The 19,739-nt window shown below is 39.0% G+C and overlaps 1 protein-coding gene across 2 annotated transcripts in view; it reads left to right on the top strand.

Annotated features, from left to right (window-relative positions):
- The window catches only part of LOC134826279 (sodium- and chloride-dependent GABA transporter 1-like), a 27,535-nt gene extending 17,317 nt beyond the window's left edge, over positions 1-10,218 (top strand). For both annotated transcript variants that reach the window (XM_063838595.1, XM_063838594.1), the window contains exons 2-14: positions 1,041-1,113; positions 3,390-3,528; positions 3,723-3,815; positions 4,111-4,252; positions 4,668-4,896; positions 5,145-5,279; positions 5,765-5,868; positions 6,104-6,215; positions 6,444-6,648; positions 6,867-6,953; positions 7,463-7,701; positions 7,846-7,953; positions 8,178-10,218. In XM_063838595.1, the coding sequence (XP_063694665.1) occupies positions 1,051-1,113; positions 3,390-3,528; positions 3,723-3,815; positions 4,111-4,252; positions 4,668-4,896; positions 5,145-5,279; positions 5,765-5,868; positions 6,104-6,215; positions 6,444-6,648; positions 6,867-6,953; positions 7,463-7,701; positions 7,846-7,953; positions 8,178-8,366 (1,845 nt within the window). In that variant the 5' untranslated portion in view covers positions 1,041-1,050 and the 3' untranslated portion in view covers positions 8,367-10,218. The remainder of the gene's footprint in view (positions 1-1,040; positions 1,114-3,389; positions 3,529-3,722; positions 3,816-4,110; positions 4,253-4,667; positions 4,897-5,144; positions 5,280-5,764; positions 5,869-6,103; positions 6,216-6,443; positions 6,649-6,866; positions 6,954-7,462; positions 7,702-7,845; positions 7,954-8,177) is intronic.
- The last annotated feature ends 9,521 nt before the right edge of the window (positions 10,219-19,739 follow it).

Below are 19,739 nucleotides of genomic sequence, written 5' to 3' on the forward strand. Positions count from 1 at the left end.
TGTAGAACAGGAAGAGATAGCCGCTTTTAACAAAGGCAGGATCACTGCTGCAAGAATTGTGATATGAACACTGAACAGTCTACATTCTACATGGAATATTATCCACCAGGATGTCATTGTAGTAGTTTTAGCAGTTCTTAAACACTGACGATTGTTTTGGCATAAAGGGTTTGTTATTTCAATATGTAGTCAACAGTCTCTACAATGGGTCCAGGGATATCATCTCTTGAACACCATTCTAAACTACCTTAATGTGGAGCTCTGTCTTAAGAGGGAATCGTAAATCACAGTGGTAACACAACACTCGTGAGTACTGAGGCAGAACCAAGTTGAACCTGCAATTTGGGCAATTGAAAATGTTTGTAAAAAAACTTGCACAATCCCGTATTCTCAGAAACAAACAAAATATATAGATTTGGCTTGTACAACGGGTGAATTAGACTCCACTAAGGATGACTAATGACTTGGGCGGCTTGAGACTGCACCTCATTGGTTTCCGAGACTTTGTAACGAAACATTGACAAATTCTATAATCTTAATTTGCTAATCTATATTCTCCGAATGAAATATCTATTTCTAGGAATATACTGTTCGCGAATACATTCCTCCTTATCTCCGATCATCAGTCAGTTGTAGTTAGTTGCAAAAATCTTAATTTTGAGTTGTTATTTGTACCAATTTTCAGCTTTTTACCGACAAAAAGAACTGAGGGTCAAGTTTAGTTGTACCGTGTGCGGTCGTTTTAGAACGGTCGTTTTAGATCGTAGAAGTTGAAGTTAGTCGCAGTAACCCATGTTCATTGTTCATATTCGGACGGATATATTTACACGAAATTTCAGCGCGTGGGGTCCAGCCACTCACTTAACTTGACAGTTTAAACAAAAGAAATCAGTTGACAGTTTACATTTGACAGTTTACATTTTACATTTTACATTTTACATTTTACATTTTACATTTTACATTTTACATTTTACATTTTACATTTTACATTTTACATTTTACATTTTACATTTTACAGTTTTTAACTAGACCACCTGCAGGATTCCAGGCATGGCAGGACACAAGAAACTAGAAAATGAAGACGAGAAACCAAAAGATCTTGAAGTCTGCGAGGTAAGCTATTCAAGTTCTCGTTTAGTTTTTATTGTTAATTCTTATCCTCATTTCACTTATTTAAGTTGTTCAAGTAGTTTCCGCAGCACACAAATTAAGTTCACTCCAAATAGTACGGGACTCAACAGTTCAGTTATCCGGGTTGAACCAGCCCTGTCATTGTCCTCACCATTAGTCACTACAACTCAGTGTTGGAATTATAAATCACCTTTTAAATCTTTTTAGTCCTGCTCAATCCTGTTAGAAGTCATTAGTCACCTAGTCGTAGACAAAACAGAAAACGTCTTCTATTCTATAACATCATGTGATACGTGACTAAGCTACCACTAAGGTACCACTAAGCTACCACTAAGCTACCACTAAGGTACCACTAAGGTACCACTAACGTACCACTAACGTACCACTAAGGTACCACTACGGTACCACTAAGCTACCACTAAGCTACCACTACCGCACCACTAAGGTACCACTACGGTACCACTAAGCTACCACTAAGGTACCACTAAGGTACCACTAAGGTACCACTAAGCTACCACTACGGTACTACTAAGCTACCACTAAGCTACCACTAAGCTACCACTAATGTACCACTACGGTACTACTAAGCTACCACTAAGCTACCACTAAGGTACCACTAAGCTACCACTAAGGTAGCACTAAGGTACCACTAACGTACCACTAAGGTATGACATGTAGAGTACAATCTTAAATCCCCTTATGGTCTAATGGTCCTAAAACTGTATTCTTAAATAAGAAGTAGAGGAGAAGTAGCCGTGGTTATTACTAAGGTTATTACTACTCAATGGTTATTATTATTGAGAGTAATACGATGATAGAGTTCCCAACATGTATGGTTTAACTGATTTTGTTTACAAACACCACAAATAGTACCCCAGACCCCTAATGAACGAAAAATTCCCGGCGTCCTCGACCGTCTTTTAGGTTAATCTTCTATCAGTTTAATGCACAGGGTGTTCCAAAACTCGTGTCCAAATTTGAAATTATAATTTTTTTAATTTTATGAACGAGCAAATTAGATGCGATCGGTTTAAAGATGCTTGTTATGTCTTATATTTTAGTTTTTATATAGTAGGTAACGGTTACGACTCTACACTCTTATTTTGAATCAGTAATATGCACATGATACTATCATTGATATAATCTTTCAGTTGTTTATACTTGGCTTTTACACTAAATTCTCTTTGTTATTATTGCTTAGGACAGAAACCATCAGCATTAAGATCTGAGAAACAAATCTCATGGGAAATATCATGGTGCCCACTGCCCAGTGAAATTAAATGCACCACTTTTCTATTAACATTCACCTCGAAGTAGACTTTTAGACAAAGGACTAGGAGGAAACAACCATCCTTAGTTCAACTTTGTAAAACTAATGATAAGTTTATTTCATTACTTTCTAATCGAAAAGATCAGATAGTCCAACTCGTACTTCCCTGAAGATCTTTTAAATATGGTTTCCTGTGCAGTGGCCAGTGTGCATGTTGCTTAACTAGATGGCTGGGTTTACTGGACATTTTACCACATAAAATCTCATATCTAATCGGGGATACAATTCAACATATTATTCCACATATTATATCTGTTATGATTAGTGAGGCCTGGGTGTGAGACCTGCACCGAGTCCTGACAATTAACTGAAACTTTACGATAACGTAACTACCACAGCGACCACTAGGACCTGCACCGGCAGATATAGTTTATCCTTTATTTTCCTAAGGAGCTTTATAATTTAGATACAGTTTCCCCGTGTTAGTCGCCTTAGTCTTTCGATCTTAATCAATATGGCTGACTACGTTGTTAAGTTAAGATATCGACCTATTTCAAAGCACATTTTAGTAGTTGTTTATTTAATAATATGTTGCCAGCTTGAACAGATTTAATTTATGGTGCCATTTTCCAAATTTTGACAGAAAATTCGATCAATTAAGAATTTTACTATAAGAGTATCATCAACGATGGCTGCTAATAAAGAAGTTTACGTGAATGAATCAGCTGTTGATCCGTCTGTTGTTGCTCCTGATGTAGTTGAAGTCAAGGTACAGTTACAGTACAACTAACTACACTCTACAGTAGTTATTATATCTAGATAATAGACAAATCCACGCTTCTTCTAAGATCTCAGTTACCAAAACGTTCAAACTTTGTAGATCAAACACACAATTCAATAGCCAATACAATTTGCAACAATTGTAGATGACAGTATAATAGCTAAACATCATCATGACGATATAATGGCTAAACAGGGCATCCCGCAGATCGTAGTGAAACCCAAGGATGTAGACGAGCGAGGAGCATGGGGCAACAAAGTTGAATATCTACTGGCGTGTATTGGACTGGCTGTGGGTCTGGGAAACGTATGGAGGTTCCCTTATCTCTGCCACAAACACGGAGGAGGTGCGTGCTCTTCACTTTCTTCTACCTTTGGGAATATTATTAGATAACAAACTATCCTACATTTTAAAATGCTCAGCTTTTTAAACATGGTAACTTTTAAACAAAGCAACTTTTAAAATGAATCAAAAAAAACATCAGCATTTAACTGATCAGTGTGATGTAGAGACTGTTGCTTAAACGTGGTTTATTTTCAGGCGCCTTCCTGGTCCCCTACTTTATCTGCCTCATATTCGAAGGAGTCCCCCTTATGTACCTGGAAATGGCTGTCGGACAGTTCTTCAGATCTGGTACGTACAACACTGTTCTACGCTCGTCAATTGCATATTTTCATGTACATTATTTTGCATATTTCCTTGTTTCTTGCTGACGGGTTCAGCGGATACGTTTTTAAATCAAGTAAAACAAAATTCTAATTATAAACTAGTCTCCTGACGGGGAATGTGCTTTATTTTACATAAGTTATTTTACATAAGTTATTTTACATAAGTTATTTACATATTGTAAGTTGTTTTAAAACACTCAACAGCACAGCTGCACAGTGCACACTGAACTCTACAAACCACTAAACTCGCCCTCCTCCAGGTTCTGTGAACTGCTGGGGTAAGATCCACCCCATGCTAAGGGGTATTGGTGTTGGTTGCGTCTGTGTATCCATGCTGCTCTGTCTATACTACGTCATCATCATCGCCAGATGTTTCCTTTACTTCTTCAACTCTTTCACCGCGTAAGTCGCTTCTTCCTCCACATTTTGTGGTAAAACTTCGCAGAGTTTGACAATTAAGGCCCAGTTTTTACCATGTTATTTTTTAGTTCACCATAAACCTGGTTGTGTTTGGTCCGATTGAGGATTATGCTCGAATGAAGAGTAACGCTTGTATGCTCTATAAACTCGAGCCATAAGATGACTGTTTATATTGGGGCAACCTCATAACGTGGAGGGCGGAGGCTGGTTGGAGGCTGATTAACTTGTTATTGGTGACAGCTTTTAGGCGGAAATAAAATTATTAACATTATAATAAATGGTTGTACCGTGTAATTGTAAGAGTTAAATTCTTGTCTAATGTCTATTCAATAAGTAAATGTATCAAAGTTTACCGTTACAACAAAGGAAATCGTAATTGTAACACTAATAATTCCAGGAGTCTGCCCTTTAACGTTTGTGCAGATGTTGCTGGAAAACTGCTGAACGAAACATGTTGTGAACGAAGCAACGACCGAGCCAACTACTACTACTGGAACAACGTTCTACAGGCATCGAGTGGGTTTAACGACATTTCTAACTTCAACTGGGCTCTGTTGGGTTGTTTGGCGCTCTCTTGGGTCATCTGTTACATCTGTGTGTTCAAAGGTGTGGAGAGCTCCGGAAAGGTATGTTTGCTGTTAAATTCTTCAGAACTCCCAATTCTTCAGAATATTCAGTAGTGACAGCACGTTGTTAGACTTAGTGAGTTACTCTGTCCACGCCTACTCCTTTCAAAACAAATTGACCTTCTTTGTACTGAAAGAACAATTTCTGGTGAGTGAAAATTCCTTCGAAAACAATCTGCAGTTACCGGCTCTAAGCTTCACCTGCTATATATATATATAGTATATTTTACTAATCTAACCTCTATCAGGCGGTCTATTTCACGGCTACGTTCCCTTACCTCTGTCTGGTGATCCTCTTCTTCCGTGGAGTAACCCTCCCTGGTGCAGTGGACGGTATCCTTGTCTACGTTAAACCTGACTTTGCTAGACTACTAGACGGACAGGTATGTCTGGTTACTTTACTAGATTAATCATTAACATAACTGTAACACTACAGGTACGTAGATTAACATAACTGTAACACTGTAACACTACAGGTATGTAGATTAACTGTAACACTGTAACACTACAGGTATGTAGAACATAACTGTAACACTGTAACACTACAGGTATGTAGATTAACATAACTGTAACACTGTAACACTACAGGTATGTAGATTAACTGTAACACTGTAACACTACAGGTATGTAGATTAACTGTAACACTGTAACACTACAGGTATGTAGATTAACTGTAACACCGTAACACTACAGGTATGTAGATTAACTGTAACACTGTAACACTACAGGTATGTAGATTAACTGTAACACTGTAACACTACAGGTATGTAGATTAACTGTAACACTGTAACACTACAGGTATGTAGATTAACTGTAGCACTGTAACACTACAGGTATGTAGATTAACTGTAACACTGTAACACTACAGGTATGGTTGGATGCGGCTACACAGATATTCTTCTCGCTTAGTTTGGGTTTCGGAGCTCTTGTTGCATTCGCCAGTTACGTTCCCTACAAGAACAACGTCGGAAGGTAAGAAGATTGTAACAATTAAATAATTAATTGATTAGAAGAGTACAGTATGATTGAAGGGGATCAAATTCATGCGGTGACAAGTTCGGTGGGTTTTCAGATTTAGATTTGTTTTTTAGTTCCATGCGACACATCTGGATTACACAGAATTACACTGGTTACACCCTGCTAGAATAGTGACGATACTGTCACTATACTAATTTTACCCAGTTTACAGTCAAGTATCGCCCCTCAGGGACGCAATTATCGTTTCTCTCGTGAACTGTGGTACCAGTATCTTCGCTGGCTTCGTCATCTACTCCATCCTTGGATACAGACAAAATCAAGGCATTGGAAATATCGAAGATGTGAGATATTTTACATTTACTCTTTTTATGTAATTACCCACGAATGTACATGTGCGCTTGTCAGTTTACTGCCGGTACATTTTGTCACAATTATATAGAATGTTGTAAAAAGTGTAGTATGAACACAGAGCTGTTAAAATATTAACAAATGTAATATTACACACTTGATCAGTTACCAATTTTAATTCAAATCACAAATCCACTAATCTTTAACCCGTGTATTACCAGGTATCAAGTGGATCTGGTCTTGCTTTTGTTGCCATCTCTGAAGCTGTGAGCAAGATGAATGCCCCCTACGTTTGGGCTATCCTCTTCTTCACAATGCTGATCTTGCTGGGTCTGGACTCTGAGTTTGGTACCTTGGAGGGAGCTGTCACGCCCCTTATCGTGGATATGAAACTCTTCCCTACTGTCAGAAAAGAGATCGTGTCAGGTTGGAACACATTCTATTAGTTACAACTATTTTGTTATATGACTCGCCTCACTTTACCTGGCACGCCGTTCCCTCTGCGTGGCGCTCTTCCCACTTCTTGTCAGAAAAGCGAGCAATAGATTAGCAAGCTAGGCAATCTTAGCCTCACTTTTAAACTAGATTAAAAGATGATTAAAGTATTATAGTTTTGCGATGATTTAACAATAATTTCCCCGCAGCTGTATTCGCTGGTGTTCTTTTCGTCCTCGGTATTGGTTTCTGTAGTGGTGGAGGGGAGTACATGATCATAGTCTTCGATACCTATGGTAAGTAAAGGACTGCATAGCTATATGCCATCAAGTATATTTATTACAAACCTCTAGTTTACCTACGATTCTGTGTTATTTGAAAGACAATATAAGGAGGTTCGATCCTGAACCTTCTATCCCTCTATAGTCTATACTGCATGTCTCTTTGTTTACATCGATCAAAGAAGGTTGACTTAGAGATTTGATCATGAAATGGCGGAATTTATTAGATTCTAGAGCCGCTAGCCTTCGCGTCTGGCCGGATTATTATCATATACAGTAACTGCTAATGCTCTGAATGATAAGAAATATCAGAAAGATTGAAATTTGAAGTCTGAAATCGCAATTTCCTGATTATAATTTCGATTCACGTACTCTAGTTCGTACTCTATAACTGAATTGGTAAGCGATGTCTAAGTCTTAAGTGCCAAAAAACATTTGTTTGATAAGGTGGCATCATTAAACCAGGTGTTAGGTATTTTAAATCAGTATATAGATCAGGCCACATCTTAACAAACCGTTTTCAGGTATGAATATCCCTATTCTGATCCTAGCCCTGAGTGAGTGTCTGGCAGTTGGATGGGTATTCGGAACAGACAACATGAGTGCTGCTATCGAGGACATGCAAGGTCATAAACCTTCTAAGTTCTTCACCATCTGCTGGAAATATATCTCTCCCTTCCTTTTGATCGTTATCTTTATCGTCACTTTCGTACAGAACATGATGAAAAGTCCTCAATACCCTACCTACATTGGATGCGACGAGGTTAGTACAACTTCTAGTCAAAATAAAGTTACAGCTAAAAAATTCATTGCATGATTTTGTACATGTTTAATCATCAGATTATTCAAGTTCTGCTCCTCATTCCCAAGGAAAATATGTAAAATATTCTGACGGTGAAAATTTCAGGACTCGGCTGACTTGGTGAAGGTAGTAGAATTGCCCTTGTCTGCCCAGTTGATTGGTTGGGTTATTGTGGTGTGCGCTGTCTTCCCAATCCCTCTCTACATGTTCTTGGTAAGTTGTTTATTAAACTTAAGACGTAGTCTAATATAGTGAGGAAGAAACGTGACAACTATTTTTCAATTTTATTGTCTTTAAAAATGTGGCTTCCATTTTGAAGGAATGTTAATTTTGTAAGATAATGGACGTCACCTCTTATAGTCATAACTTTAATCTATCCTCGTGCACAGCTTGCGTTGCTAACACGTGTCCTTCATTCTAACAACCTCATTCAACAGAACCGGAAGTCGGAGCCCAATAAGATGGAGTTCTTGAAGAGCATCTTGAACTCTGTGAATGAAGATAGACACTACGATATGGAGACCTTGTACCATAGACCTGGGCAGTCAGTTATGTCCAACGGAGACCATAAAAACGGAGGATTGAACGGTTTCAGTGATAATGAGAGACGTCTAATAAGGGGGTGACCCACTTTTCACCCCTCTAATACATACCCCTATTTTAGACCCAAAACGTTACCCTGAAACGTACGTCAGTGTCTAATCCCAACCCATGAAATCAGCTTATTTAAGAACCAGTTTAGATGACAAATCGGCCAAATAATTGGGATATTTATCATCATGAAATGTGTATAAACACACTATAATATTGCTATCGGTGGAAATATCCCCGATTTAATTATATCAACGCTACTATACGGATAATTTTACATAGTCAGTTGTAGGAATTCCTCAGCCGGCTTTTCCTATAACCAAACCCAAACCCTGACACCTATTTAAAGCAACTGGGGGGGTGAAAAGTAGGAGGATAAAATTTCCTTCTCCCCTCTGAAATATTCTGAGTCAGCTTCAAGTGTTAAATTGTGTCTCAATCTCTTAACATCGTCTGGCCGTAGCTCAGTGAATTCTCAGTGAATTTGCTGAGAATTCACTAAATTGCCTCGATCTCCGAATAGGAAGATGAGATGTCTTCTTGCAATGTGCCTGGAAACATGTTGCCATGGAAACATGTGTTATATAGATGTGTGTAGGACTGTAGGAGCTTATACGTTTTAAATTATTAGGAACTGTAGCATTGTATTAGAGGATGCATGTAACTAGGAACGCCTGCATGACCCATTAGGATATAACTTATTTTGTATACCATTTTTTCGTGTTTAAAGCGGTGACTAAAAGATTTTAGCTATATTGTACTTACAAGAGTACTCTTAAAGTGTTGTTATAATTTGGTATTAAATTATTATCAACTTGTCTTTTATTTAAGCAAGAAAGCGGTGTGTGATGTTTCCAACGTTTGTTTGGTAGATGTTTATTAGAACATGATAGTTTATCATAAATTAGAATAATTTTAACGGTCGTTAGAACGGTCGAGTTGTTTTCTCACATAGGATTAAACATTAGTTTCCTAAACGTGGTTTTCCGAATTTTCATGCTGTATCAACCGTCACCACGATTAACTTAGTTAATGATTTTTACTGCAAAATAGTCAATTTAAAAATTAAATATCTCCGCTTTGATTGAATATCTTTTAAAATCATGATTTATGCAGTTTTGATTGAATTTCTTTCAGCTTTGATGGAATTTCTTTTAAAATCGTGAAAGTTTTTGTTATCTGAAGAACGAAGAATCACTGAAAGAAGGGGCACCACGTTTTTAGTTGATAATAGTTTGTTTTAGGAGATGGTTGTCCGAGGGGTATCTTCATTCCGCTCGTGTATTACGAGATTACATCTTTATGATTTATCTTTTCGGGCAGCTTACCGTTTATATTTTTATGCAGATTGCATCCTGTACCAATTTATATTTGCCATGATTATTTGAGCTGACAGAGGTTAACTCTGGTTAATCGGCATATGATCGCTATTGAATAGTGAATAGATTTTCTAGAGTCTCGTAGAGGACATTGTAATATAAATCTAACTCGCAGCATGAAAATACCTGTAGTTCGAGTGTTTTGTTGGTTAATGCATTATTAGAATTTAAAAACTCGTTTTGAAGTTTTGACCTGAAAGTAGGCCGATATAACGAGTTTGATAACTAGGTATTGTCGCTACTGTGTAACTGTAATTATAGGCATTAGACTTGGTTAATTGTTGGGAGGAGAGCCATATTGACTTTGACACGTGATATTGATATTGAGTCGTAACATAGTCATATGGACTTTCCTCTCGGCATTAACCCAGTCTTAGGTTTTGGTTCTTTTGTAAGGGGTAGTGACGTCATGGTCAACCAATATTTTCTAATTTGTGTTGGACTTATCAGTTAGACTTAAGTAGGTTTCTGGAATTCTTTTATAACCAAATTTTATCGTTATCAGTTACTCCTGTGTATTATTCTGTTCACCGTATAGTGTATACAGTATACCCGTGTTAGATCATGTCACATGAATTGCGTGTTTAGCAGGTGCGATAAGCACCATTAGTAGTACTTACCCAGCTCGCTTGTTTATTGCTCGCTTCTCTCACTGCGAGAAGCTTGAACAGATCGCCTCGCATTTGGATTATCACCTTACTTAATAGTAGTACTTACCTGGGTTGTAGGTTTACAACCTACCAGGACGCGCGCCGAGTTGGACTCGTCGACGGTAATATTTGGAACAAATATTTTACGAGTATCACCCGTTAATTACCAGGGGAGCTCAGAATTCAGTGTTCATAAACACACCGATTGAAGATATGGCGGAATGACAGGCTGACCGCCGCCCAGTAACAAGTAAATTTACAAAAAGTTTGTTGACTCGATCGGCCGATTGTGGTGAATTTGGTACAAAAACGTAATATAAAAGTTGCCTGAAAGTGTGACTATAAAAACAAACTCATCGTGAAACACGATTGGGTTGTGTGCATGGGCCTCCTGCGCGTTGCACATGTTATGTGTATAATGACGAAAAATTGACAGTCCTTGGCATAGCTTACTGCCGGCGGCACTCAGCTTACCTGAGGACCCCAGGCTATTATGTTCATTAACAAGATAAAGATTTGGCAAGAATAAAGATTTGGCGGAATGACAGGCTGAGCGCGGCCCAGTAACACTCAGCTTGTCATTCTGCTAGTGTTTATAAATAACAATAGGTAGTGCGCCATCGACAGTGAGCCGCGCGTGCCGACTGTAGGATGGTTCTATAGCGCTAATTTCGGCCAGCACAATTTTTTTCAAACAAATAGATATTGAGTATCCTTCCCGACCTCCAATTGCAACAAAAACTGGTAAGCTTACTCATAGACTTACGAGGACAGTGTCCGAAAAATTTAAAGCATATCCAACTATCAAACATTATGTTACAGCTAAAATCAGCGTATTTTGCCCCATTTTGATCACTATATCAACTCCGATATCCACCAAATTTTTCGGACAGTTGTGAAAGCCCTATTGGAAGGTCGTCGCCGATTTTCAGAATGATCTCATCACTCATTCAAGTGAACCGAAGATATATCCGAATAATACGACAAAAATCAACGTATTTGGTCAAATTACGCGACTTTTACAGATACTTTCGCTCCAAAAGCCGCGCACCATCAAATATGGCACCTAGGCGAAACTCACTGATCTTTCCAAAAAGGTATAACAAATTTGGTATTGTGAAAATTCTCACAGTCTCTAGAAAACATTGGTAAAAAATTTTTTTAAATCCGAGCAAGTTTACATTTATCTCGCACCCCCTAATAACAACAACTCTAAGCCTGGGTCCCTATATAATTATAGGTAAGGGCATGGCTTAAAATGCCTATAACTTTTAATTTTATAAAACATCAGCCTCGGTAATTTTTGTATCACGTTGCGACCCCCACGGTCGTTTAACTTTGGTCACTTTATCGTTCTGACGATACAGGGGGAGCCGCGCAAACTGCCCCTATTTCACATAGCCATGTGCACGCGTACTACGTGACGCGCTTTTTTCAGAAGTCGGATCTTAACGGGTGATACTCGTAAAATATTTGTTCCATATCACATATATCAGGACCGTCGACGAGTCCAACTCGGCGCGCGTCCTGGTAGGTTATAAACCTATAAGTAGAATCCTGTGCCGCCTTCGGTGGTCGCGCGCTACTGCAAGCGAAAGGGCTCTGGTTATAGAGCAACATTGCGCCGCGCTACAAAGTGGTACTGTTAAGTGATTAATCATCATCTTTTTTGAAATGATCAGTGAGTTTCGCCTAAGTGCCATATTTAATGATGCGCGGCTTTTATGTTTTCCATTTTGGAGCTTCAGTAATCAGTAAATGTAAAAACGCGTAATTTATCATTATTTCGCGTAATTTAGTATTATTTCGTTATAGCTTAGCTTTGATTTTTGGTTTAAAAAAACTGTCCAAAAACTTACCTGAGGACCCCAGGCTATTATGTTCAATATTAAAAATAAAGATTTGGCGGAATGACAGGCTGAGCGCGGCCCAGTAATCCAAAAACTTCATGGACAATATAAATATTGAAGTTGATTTAGTTATGAAAATGGGGCAAAAGACGTTGCTTTGAGTTTTGATTCACGATGTCAATCCTTCGCATCTCGCCGATCTTGGATCTGCATACGTGTGGTTGCGAGAAGAATTATTTGATGCGCGGCGCGACCCAGTAGTGCATCGCGCTACAACTTTGGGTTGTAACATAATATTTGATGATTGGATATGCCTCAACATTTATTGAAAGTTTCACTGTAAGTCTATCTTGTCATACGTTGTAGACCTTCACATAGCCATGTGTCTACGCGTACTGCGTGACGCGCTTGTTTCGGCGGTCGCGCGCTACTGCAAGCGAGAGGGCTCTGGTTAGAGCAATTGTAGACCTGCCGCGCACGAGTGCACGACTGTATCGTAGCCACGATACTAGTGAAACGAGTTTCCACTTAGTGAAACAACAATGAGGGTCACGACTTGATACAAAGTTTATCAGTAATTGGTACTATTAGCTAGTACCAATTTTTGTTAAAATTGGATAGAGGGAAGGTTACTCAATATGCATTTGTTTCAAAAATTTTGTTTTACCATTCAAGAATCTTTTGCTGCCCGAAATGAGTGCTTAAAACTATCCTACAATCCGTACGATCGGCTCACTGTCATTGATGTAATTTATAACTGTAATTTATAATCTAACCATGTGACGTGCTTGACCATTGTTAATGATCTGGCCCGGCGCGCGCTACTTCGTAGCTCTTGCCATCGAGAAGAAAGCGGCGCGCGCTACTTCGAAGAAATTTAGACGAGTAACATCCGTCAAGTGACGTGCTTGTTTCACCATGTACAAGTCCTTTGCTACAGAACATTATTATTATTAAATCTAAAATAGCTAATAATTTAATAAATTATTAACAGACCCCTTAACGTGGGCAATAATATACACTTTATAAATTATATAAACAAATTGAAGTCTATTTTCCAATGTTGTTAACTGTCTCTTTAGATCTGTTTTGGTCTTTCGTGGGAGTTCCCACATTTGTTGGTTGAGAATGCTCAACATAACATGCATGATGCTTGACTGCTTTATTGACCCGGACAGGCACCGGGGGCAGACATCCCAACACCAGTGCGTTGGGACATAGTGTTGGTCTGCTTCAGGACGTGTTAGATCCTAGAGAAGCCGCCATCCCCTCTACTGCTTTAGCTCAGCGGCAGCATGAGCCCTGGTTTCCTGCCATATTGGTACCTCTGAAAGTACAGAAAAGTGGTGGATTTCGGGGTCCAGGATACTCCCTCTTTGTTCTATGCTACAGAACAGCTACGTTACTATACTGCAGATGTGAAGGCACCGGGTAGAGCAAATCTATAATAATTAAATAAAGCAAATCACAAATATAAGAAACCAAATCTAGGGGTCTTGCTAAGCCAAATCAAAATACAGACCCAGAAGAAACAAATAAAACTGTTTCTTTGCTCTCAAGTAATTAAGGATTTGAGGATACTTTCTGAAACTTGTCCAATCTGTAATTAATATAATCAGATACTCGTCAACTCAGCAGCAGTTTCCGTCCGTGTGATGTGTTGTCCTTCTCCTTTCTGTGTCCCCGTCGTTTTGTTTTGTGAAATTTGTATTGTAGTTAATATTTAAATCGAACGTAACTCAATAGTTAATAATAACAAACACAAATACTGTAGTAGTGGAACATCAATACTAAGGTAATGGGACTATTACTGATGTTCCACTACTACAGAAATAATCCCGATAACACTCGACCTCTGCCTGATCCAGAGGATATCACCATTTTACCTTCACACAGACATCGAACGCTGTACGAAGATGACGATCAGACCTCATTAAACACAAATACTATTTTAAATAATTGATTAATATCGATTTATACCAACAACCAAACATTAATTATTCTCTAATAACCTTTTTATATATGTGTTAAACGATCCATGGCATATCTAAAATTCGATAATGAACTTCATATTATTAGTGCCGCGTGCTGATAAATATTCTGGGAATCAATCCACCCAATCGTGGCAATAACATATCGTTGTGCTTGGCCGGTTTAAGGTTTGAGTTTGCAGAAACCCTCAAAGAGGTCAAAAGCAAAGGAACACACTGAAGTGTTGAAGAGAATACTTGTTTTGTGGCAGGCAGGTAAGCTTGAAGAGCTGCTGCGAGAAGGACAGGAGATTCAGATGAGAATGGTAAAGGGGAAACATGAACATGGCCATGTTGAGAGAGTTTTCACTCGACTCATGATGAAAGGTAAAGTCAGTGCAGCAATGCATTGGATTGGTGAAAATGCCACTGGGGTTCTTGAGCCCACTCCAGATGTGATTCAAGTGCTGAAAGAGAAGCATCCCAAAGCATCACCTGCATCAAAGGGAAGCTGTCTTAGTGGACCAATGAGGAGGGTAGAGCCGGTTATTTTTGACAGTAATGATAGTGAATTGATAAGGCAATCAGCAAAGAGAGTACAGGGTGCTGCAGGGCCTTCTATGTGTCAGGAATCTGGATCCAACGCTGTTGACATCATTAACAGCATGTCGACTTGTTCCCTTGGTTAAAAAGCCTGGAGTCAGGCCTGTTGGCATAGGAGAAGTCTTACAAAGGATAATAGGGAAGACAGTGATGACCCTCCTACAAAAAGATCTGGTTGAAGCCACTGCTTCTATTCAAGTTTGTGCTGGTCTTCAGAGAGGAGAGGAAGCAGCAGTCCACGCTGCAAGGGACTGCTTTGAAGACCCTGAAACTGAAGCCATCATCTTAGTGGATGCAGAGAATGCATTCAACTTGCTTGCAACAACCGAGAGGCAGCTCTTAACAACATGTACATTGTATGTCCAGAAGTTGCTATATGGACACGTTCATTTGAGTTTGAGGATATTGGTAAATAAAAATAATAGCGTTTTTGACGATAGTGGCTTAATTTTGACATCTATTAACCTAGCACGTTCAGAAGTTCTGAACATTAGCCACATAACCCATACTCCCATATGCACTGCTCAGAAAGAAAATCTATTGTTGTTAGGCACTTAAATGTATCAAATGTCACATTTTGTGTGACTTAATTAACTGCAGTTGTCTAATTACCATTCCTTGGCCTGAAACATAGTAGATTAGGTCAATCTAACAATTATGATACAACATTGGTTAAAGGGCACGGATTGAACGGTTACAAGGCAATATTTAGGTAACTTTGTCACACTCAGAATACCATACCTCTATTCTACTGTGATGTGTCCTCAAAACCCTTTTTACTCATTATTTGATGGTTGATCTACCAAGTACGGAGTACCAATCATAGCCCTTAAATATGTTGCTTTGAAAAGTTAGCTAATACAGGCACTTGGTTATTGGGAAATGAGGTTAATTCTGTCACAATATATGGAATTTAAAATTTTGGGCGAATTATTTATATCTGATTTTGGTTTGAAAGGCGGGAAAACTTTACATGATGACAATGTAGTTGATGCAAGTTAAGATCAGTTGATGTTTACATTGTCACAAAAAATTATACGAAATCGCAAATAGGTTAAAAACAATGATTATATAATGAAATAGTCTCCTTTAATAACTCTTATAATAACTGATGTGACAAAGTAAACATGTCTTGCCCCTATTTTGAAGATCTATATATTCTATAACTTTATTAGAATTCAACATTCTTTCAGAAAAATTGGTAGAATATTGTCCAGAACATCAGAGCTCAAGTTTAACAATTTTAGGTTAAATTTGTCAAAGTCACTAAAAATGTGACAAAATTAACTTTTCCTGCCCAAAAATTTCAAGATAGTGTGTAAAAATTAGCATATGCTGCCTTATTACCTAAATAAATCAATCCAAACTACAAAAAATATATGTTAATGTGATGACGATTACCTAACTGTAATAATAACTGATGTGACAAAGTAAACATGTCTTGCCCCTATTTTGAAGATCTATAACTCTATTACTCTATTAGAATTCAATACTCTTTCAGAAACGATTGGTAGAATATTGTCCAGAACATCAGAGCTCAAGTTTAGCAATTTTAGGTTAAATTTGTCTAAGTCACTAAAAATGTGACAAAATTAACTTTTCCTGCCCCAACAATTTCAATATAGTGTGTAAAAATTAGCATAGGCTGCTTTATTACCTAAATAAATCAATCCAAACTACAAAAGAATATATGTTAATGTGATGACGATTACCTAACTCTAATAATAACTGATGTGACAAAGTAAACATGTCTTGCCCCTATTTTGAAGATCTATTTATCTATAACTGTATTAGAATTCAACATTCTTTCAGAAACGATTGCATTGGTAGAATATTGTCCAGAACATCAGAGCTCAAGTTTAACAATTTTAGGTTAAATTTGTCAAGGTCACTAAAAATGTGACAAAATTAACTTTTCCTGCCCAAAAATTTCAAGATAGTGTGTAAAAATTAGCATATGCTGCCTTATTACCTAAATAAATCAATCCAAACTACAAAAAAGATCGGTTAATCTGATGACGATTACCTAACTCTTATAATAACTGATGTGACAAAGTAAACATGTCTTGCCCCTATTTTGAAGAACTATACCTCTATTAGAATACTATGTAACTTTATCATCAAAAAAATTTCGCTAAACTAGTTATTTTGCCAGCAAGGAGCTGACAGAGTTATAATAATTTTTTTGTGACGAAATTACCCTATTTTTGACCATGTTGCGGTAGTTTAATTGTGACACTGTTAACATATTACCACCCGATAATGATTTATGTGACTGGTGCATGGTACTAGCAGTGTTGTTTGATCCATAGTACGTAATACAAAGGGTTTAAGCTGGTATATCATTATTTGTTCAATTTCACACATGTTCAGATATCATCAAGATTATGTGACAAAGTAAACTTGTCTGTGCCTTCTGTGTTTTAATTCCTTGCGACTATATGATATAATAACAATTCCTAGCACTTCCAGGCAATTAAATAAACCTACACTACTCAGCATTGCTTATCAGGGTTCCCTAAACATTCTTCACATATTTTCTTAAATGTGTGACACAGTAAACCTGAGTGCACCATCTAACGAAAAAAGTCGTCAAATATGTAGGTAATGGTCATATGTACCCATCCAATCAACTGGACACTCAAAATTTTGGTCAAAAACGGCAGCAAGGGGTCCATATTTACTCTGTCACATGTTTATAGTGTGACAATGTAACCATTTCCGTGCCGGCCGTATTTAAGCGATATCTTATCACCTGATTAAGATATCGTTATGTGACAAAGTTAGCCTAGAGGATGAGACGATTATCCTAATCATCAAGGGTTTGTGTAATTTCATAGTGTGACAAAGTCAACTACACTGTGCCTTTTAATAGGGTCACTTATATTTACCAATATCCTCAAACTCAAATGAACGTGTCCATATATACATTATGAACACCTACAGATTGCCTGCTAAACTGTTCATTGCGGGAGGAGATGAGCATCTTTTCAACGAAGAAGGGACCACACAAGGTTTTTATTTTTATAAGAGAGGCTGCGCTTAATTGCAAGCTGGGTTTGGACTTGAGTAGTAAGAGACAAGACAGCATATGAGTGTTTGTTTAGGCCGCAGTGACCTGTGATGAGGTGAACTGCAGTTCTGTAATCTTGTCTGTGTGTAGTGTTTTTGATGATGTTGGCGTGCTTGTGGCCGAGTGTCAGTTTGTTGTGTCTGGGAGTTGGGACCATCAGTTAACCAAGTTTCCTGATTTAGTCTGTTGACTTTGCTGTTGATTTGACGTTTGATGTAGGATTGTGGAATTGGAAACTTCACTGATTGTTCCAAGCTTGGCCAGCTCATCTGCTTTTTCGTTCCCCCACAATCCGATGTGTGCTGCAATCCATTGTATCTCTAGCGTGTTGTTGGATCCGAGTGCATTAAGAGAGACGTAACAGTCTCTTGTAGTTTTACTCCGCGTTTAAAGCGCAGAGATAGCTTGTATAGATGATAGACTGGGAAGTTGGTCGTTTAGCTCCGGACAGTCTATGCAACGTCTATGCAACGTCCGTGCAACAACAAAAGAACCGTCTATGCAACGTCTATGCAACGTCCCTGCACAATGAACACTCTATGCACACTCCCTGCACGGTCAGTCTATGCAACGTCTATGCAACGTCTATGCAACGTCCCTGCACAGTACCATATGAACACCGGCTACTAGCCGGCTACTAGCCGGCTAGTAGCCACTTTTGTAATAACAGCTCCTCAACTTCACATTAACAACCGGCTACTAACCGGCACTTGAAAAGTGGTCACTAGCCGGCTACTAACCGGCTACTAGCCGGCTAGTGACCACCAAGTGGCTACTAACCGGCTACTAACCGGTCACTAGCCGGCTATTAGCCGAGCTCTAAAGCAGACCTATTAGTAGCCGGTTCTAAACCGGCTACTAGCCGGCACTTGAAAAGCGGTCACTAGCCGGCTACTAACCGGCTACTAACCGGCTAGTAACCACCAAGTGGCTACTAACCGGCTACTAACCGGTCACTAGCCGGCTCTAGTAGGTCCGCTTAAGAGCCGGCTAGTGACCGGTTAGTAGCCGGTTAGTAGCCACTTGGTGGTTACTAGCCGGTTAGTAGCCGGTTAGTAGCCGGCTAGTGACCGCTTTCTAAGTGCCGGCTAGTAGCCGGTTTGGAACCGGCTACTAGTAGGTCTGCTTTAGAGCTCGGCTAATAGCCGGCTAGTGACCGCTTAGTAGCCGGTTAGTAGCCACTTTGTGGTCACTAGCCGGCTAGTAGCCGGTTAGTAGCCGGCTAGTGACCACTTTTCAAGTGCCGGTTAGAAGCCGGTTGGTAATGTGAAGTTGAGGAGCTGTTATTACAAAAGTGGCTAGTAGCCGGCTAGTAGCCGGCTAGTAGCCGGCTAGTAGCCGGTGTTCATATGGTACTGTGCAGGGACGTTGCATAGACGTTGCATAGACGTTGCATAGACGTTGCATAGACGTTGCATAGACTGACCGTGCAGGGAGTGTGCATAGAGTGTTCATTGTGCAGGGACGTTGCATAGACGTTGCATAGACGGTTCTTTTGTTGTTGCATGGACGTTGCATAGACGTTGCATAGACTGTCCGGAGCTAAACGACCAAGTTGCCTGATAGACTGTCAGACCATATGATGATATGTGTGAGAGATATTTGCAAGCTTCAATGATGGCGGTGAGCTCTGTTTGGTAAACAGTGCAATAATCAGGGAGCTTGAATGATCTTTCTTCAAGGGTGGTGTTATTGTTGTCAGTTGCGATGATATAGCCAGCCCCGCTCCCCGAGTCTTTCCACCTGCCATGGGATTTTATGCCTATTGCCTGTGGTACAATACCATTGATTGATGCAGGAAACATTGAGAAAAAGGTGACTCAGATCTGGTATGCTGATGACTCTGCTGCCGGGGGAAAACTAGAAGAAATGAGGAAATGGTG

This window comes from Bolinopsis microptera, chromosome 2, assembly GCF_026151205.1.
Source record: "Bolinopsis microptera isolate Bmic1 chromosome 2, MBARI_Bmic_1.0, whole genome shotgun sequence".
In the NCBI taxonomy this organism is placed as follows: Eukaryota; Metazoa; Ctenophora; class Tentaculata; order Lobata; family Bolinopsidae; genus Bolinopsis; species Bolinopsis microptera.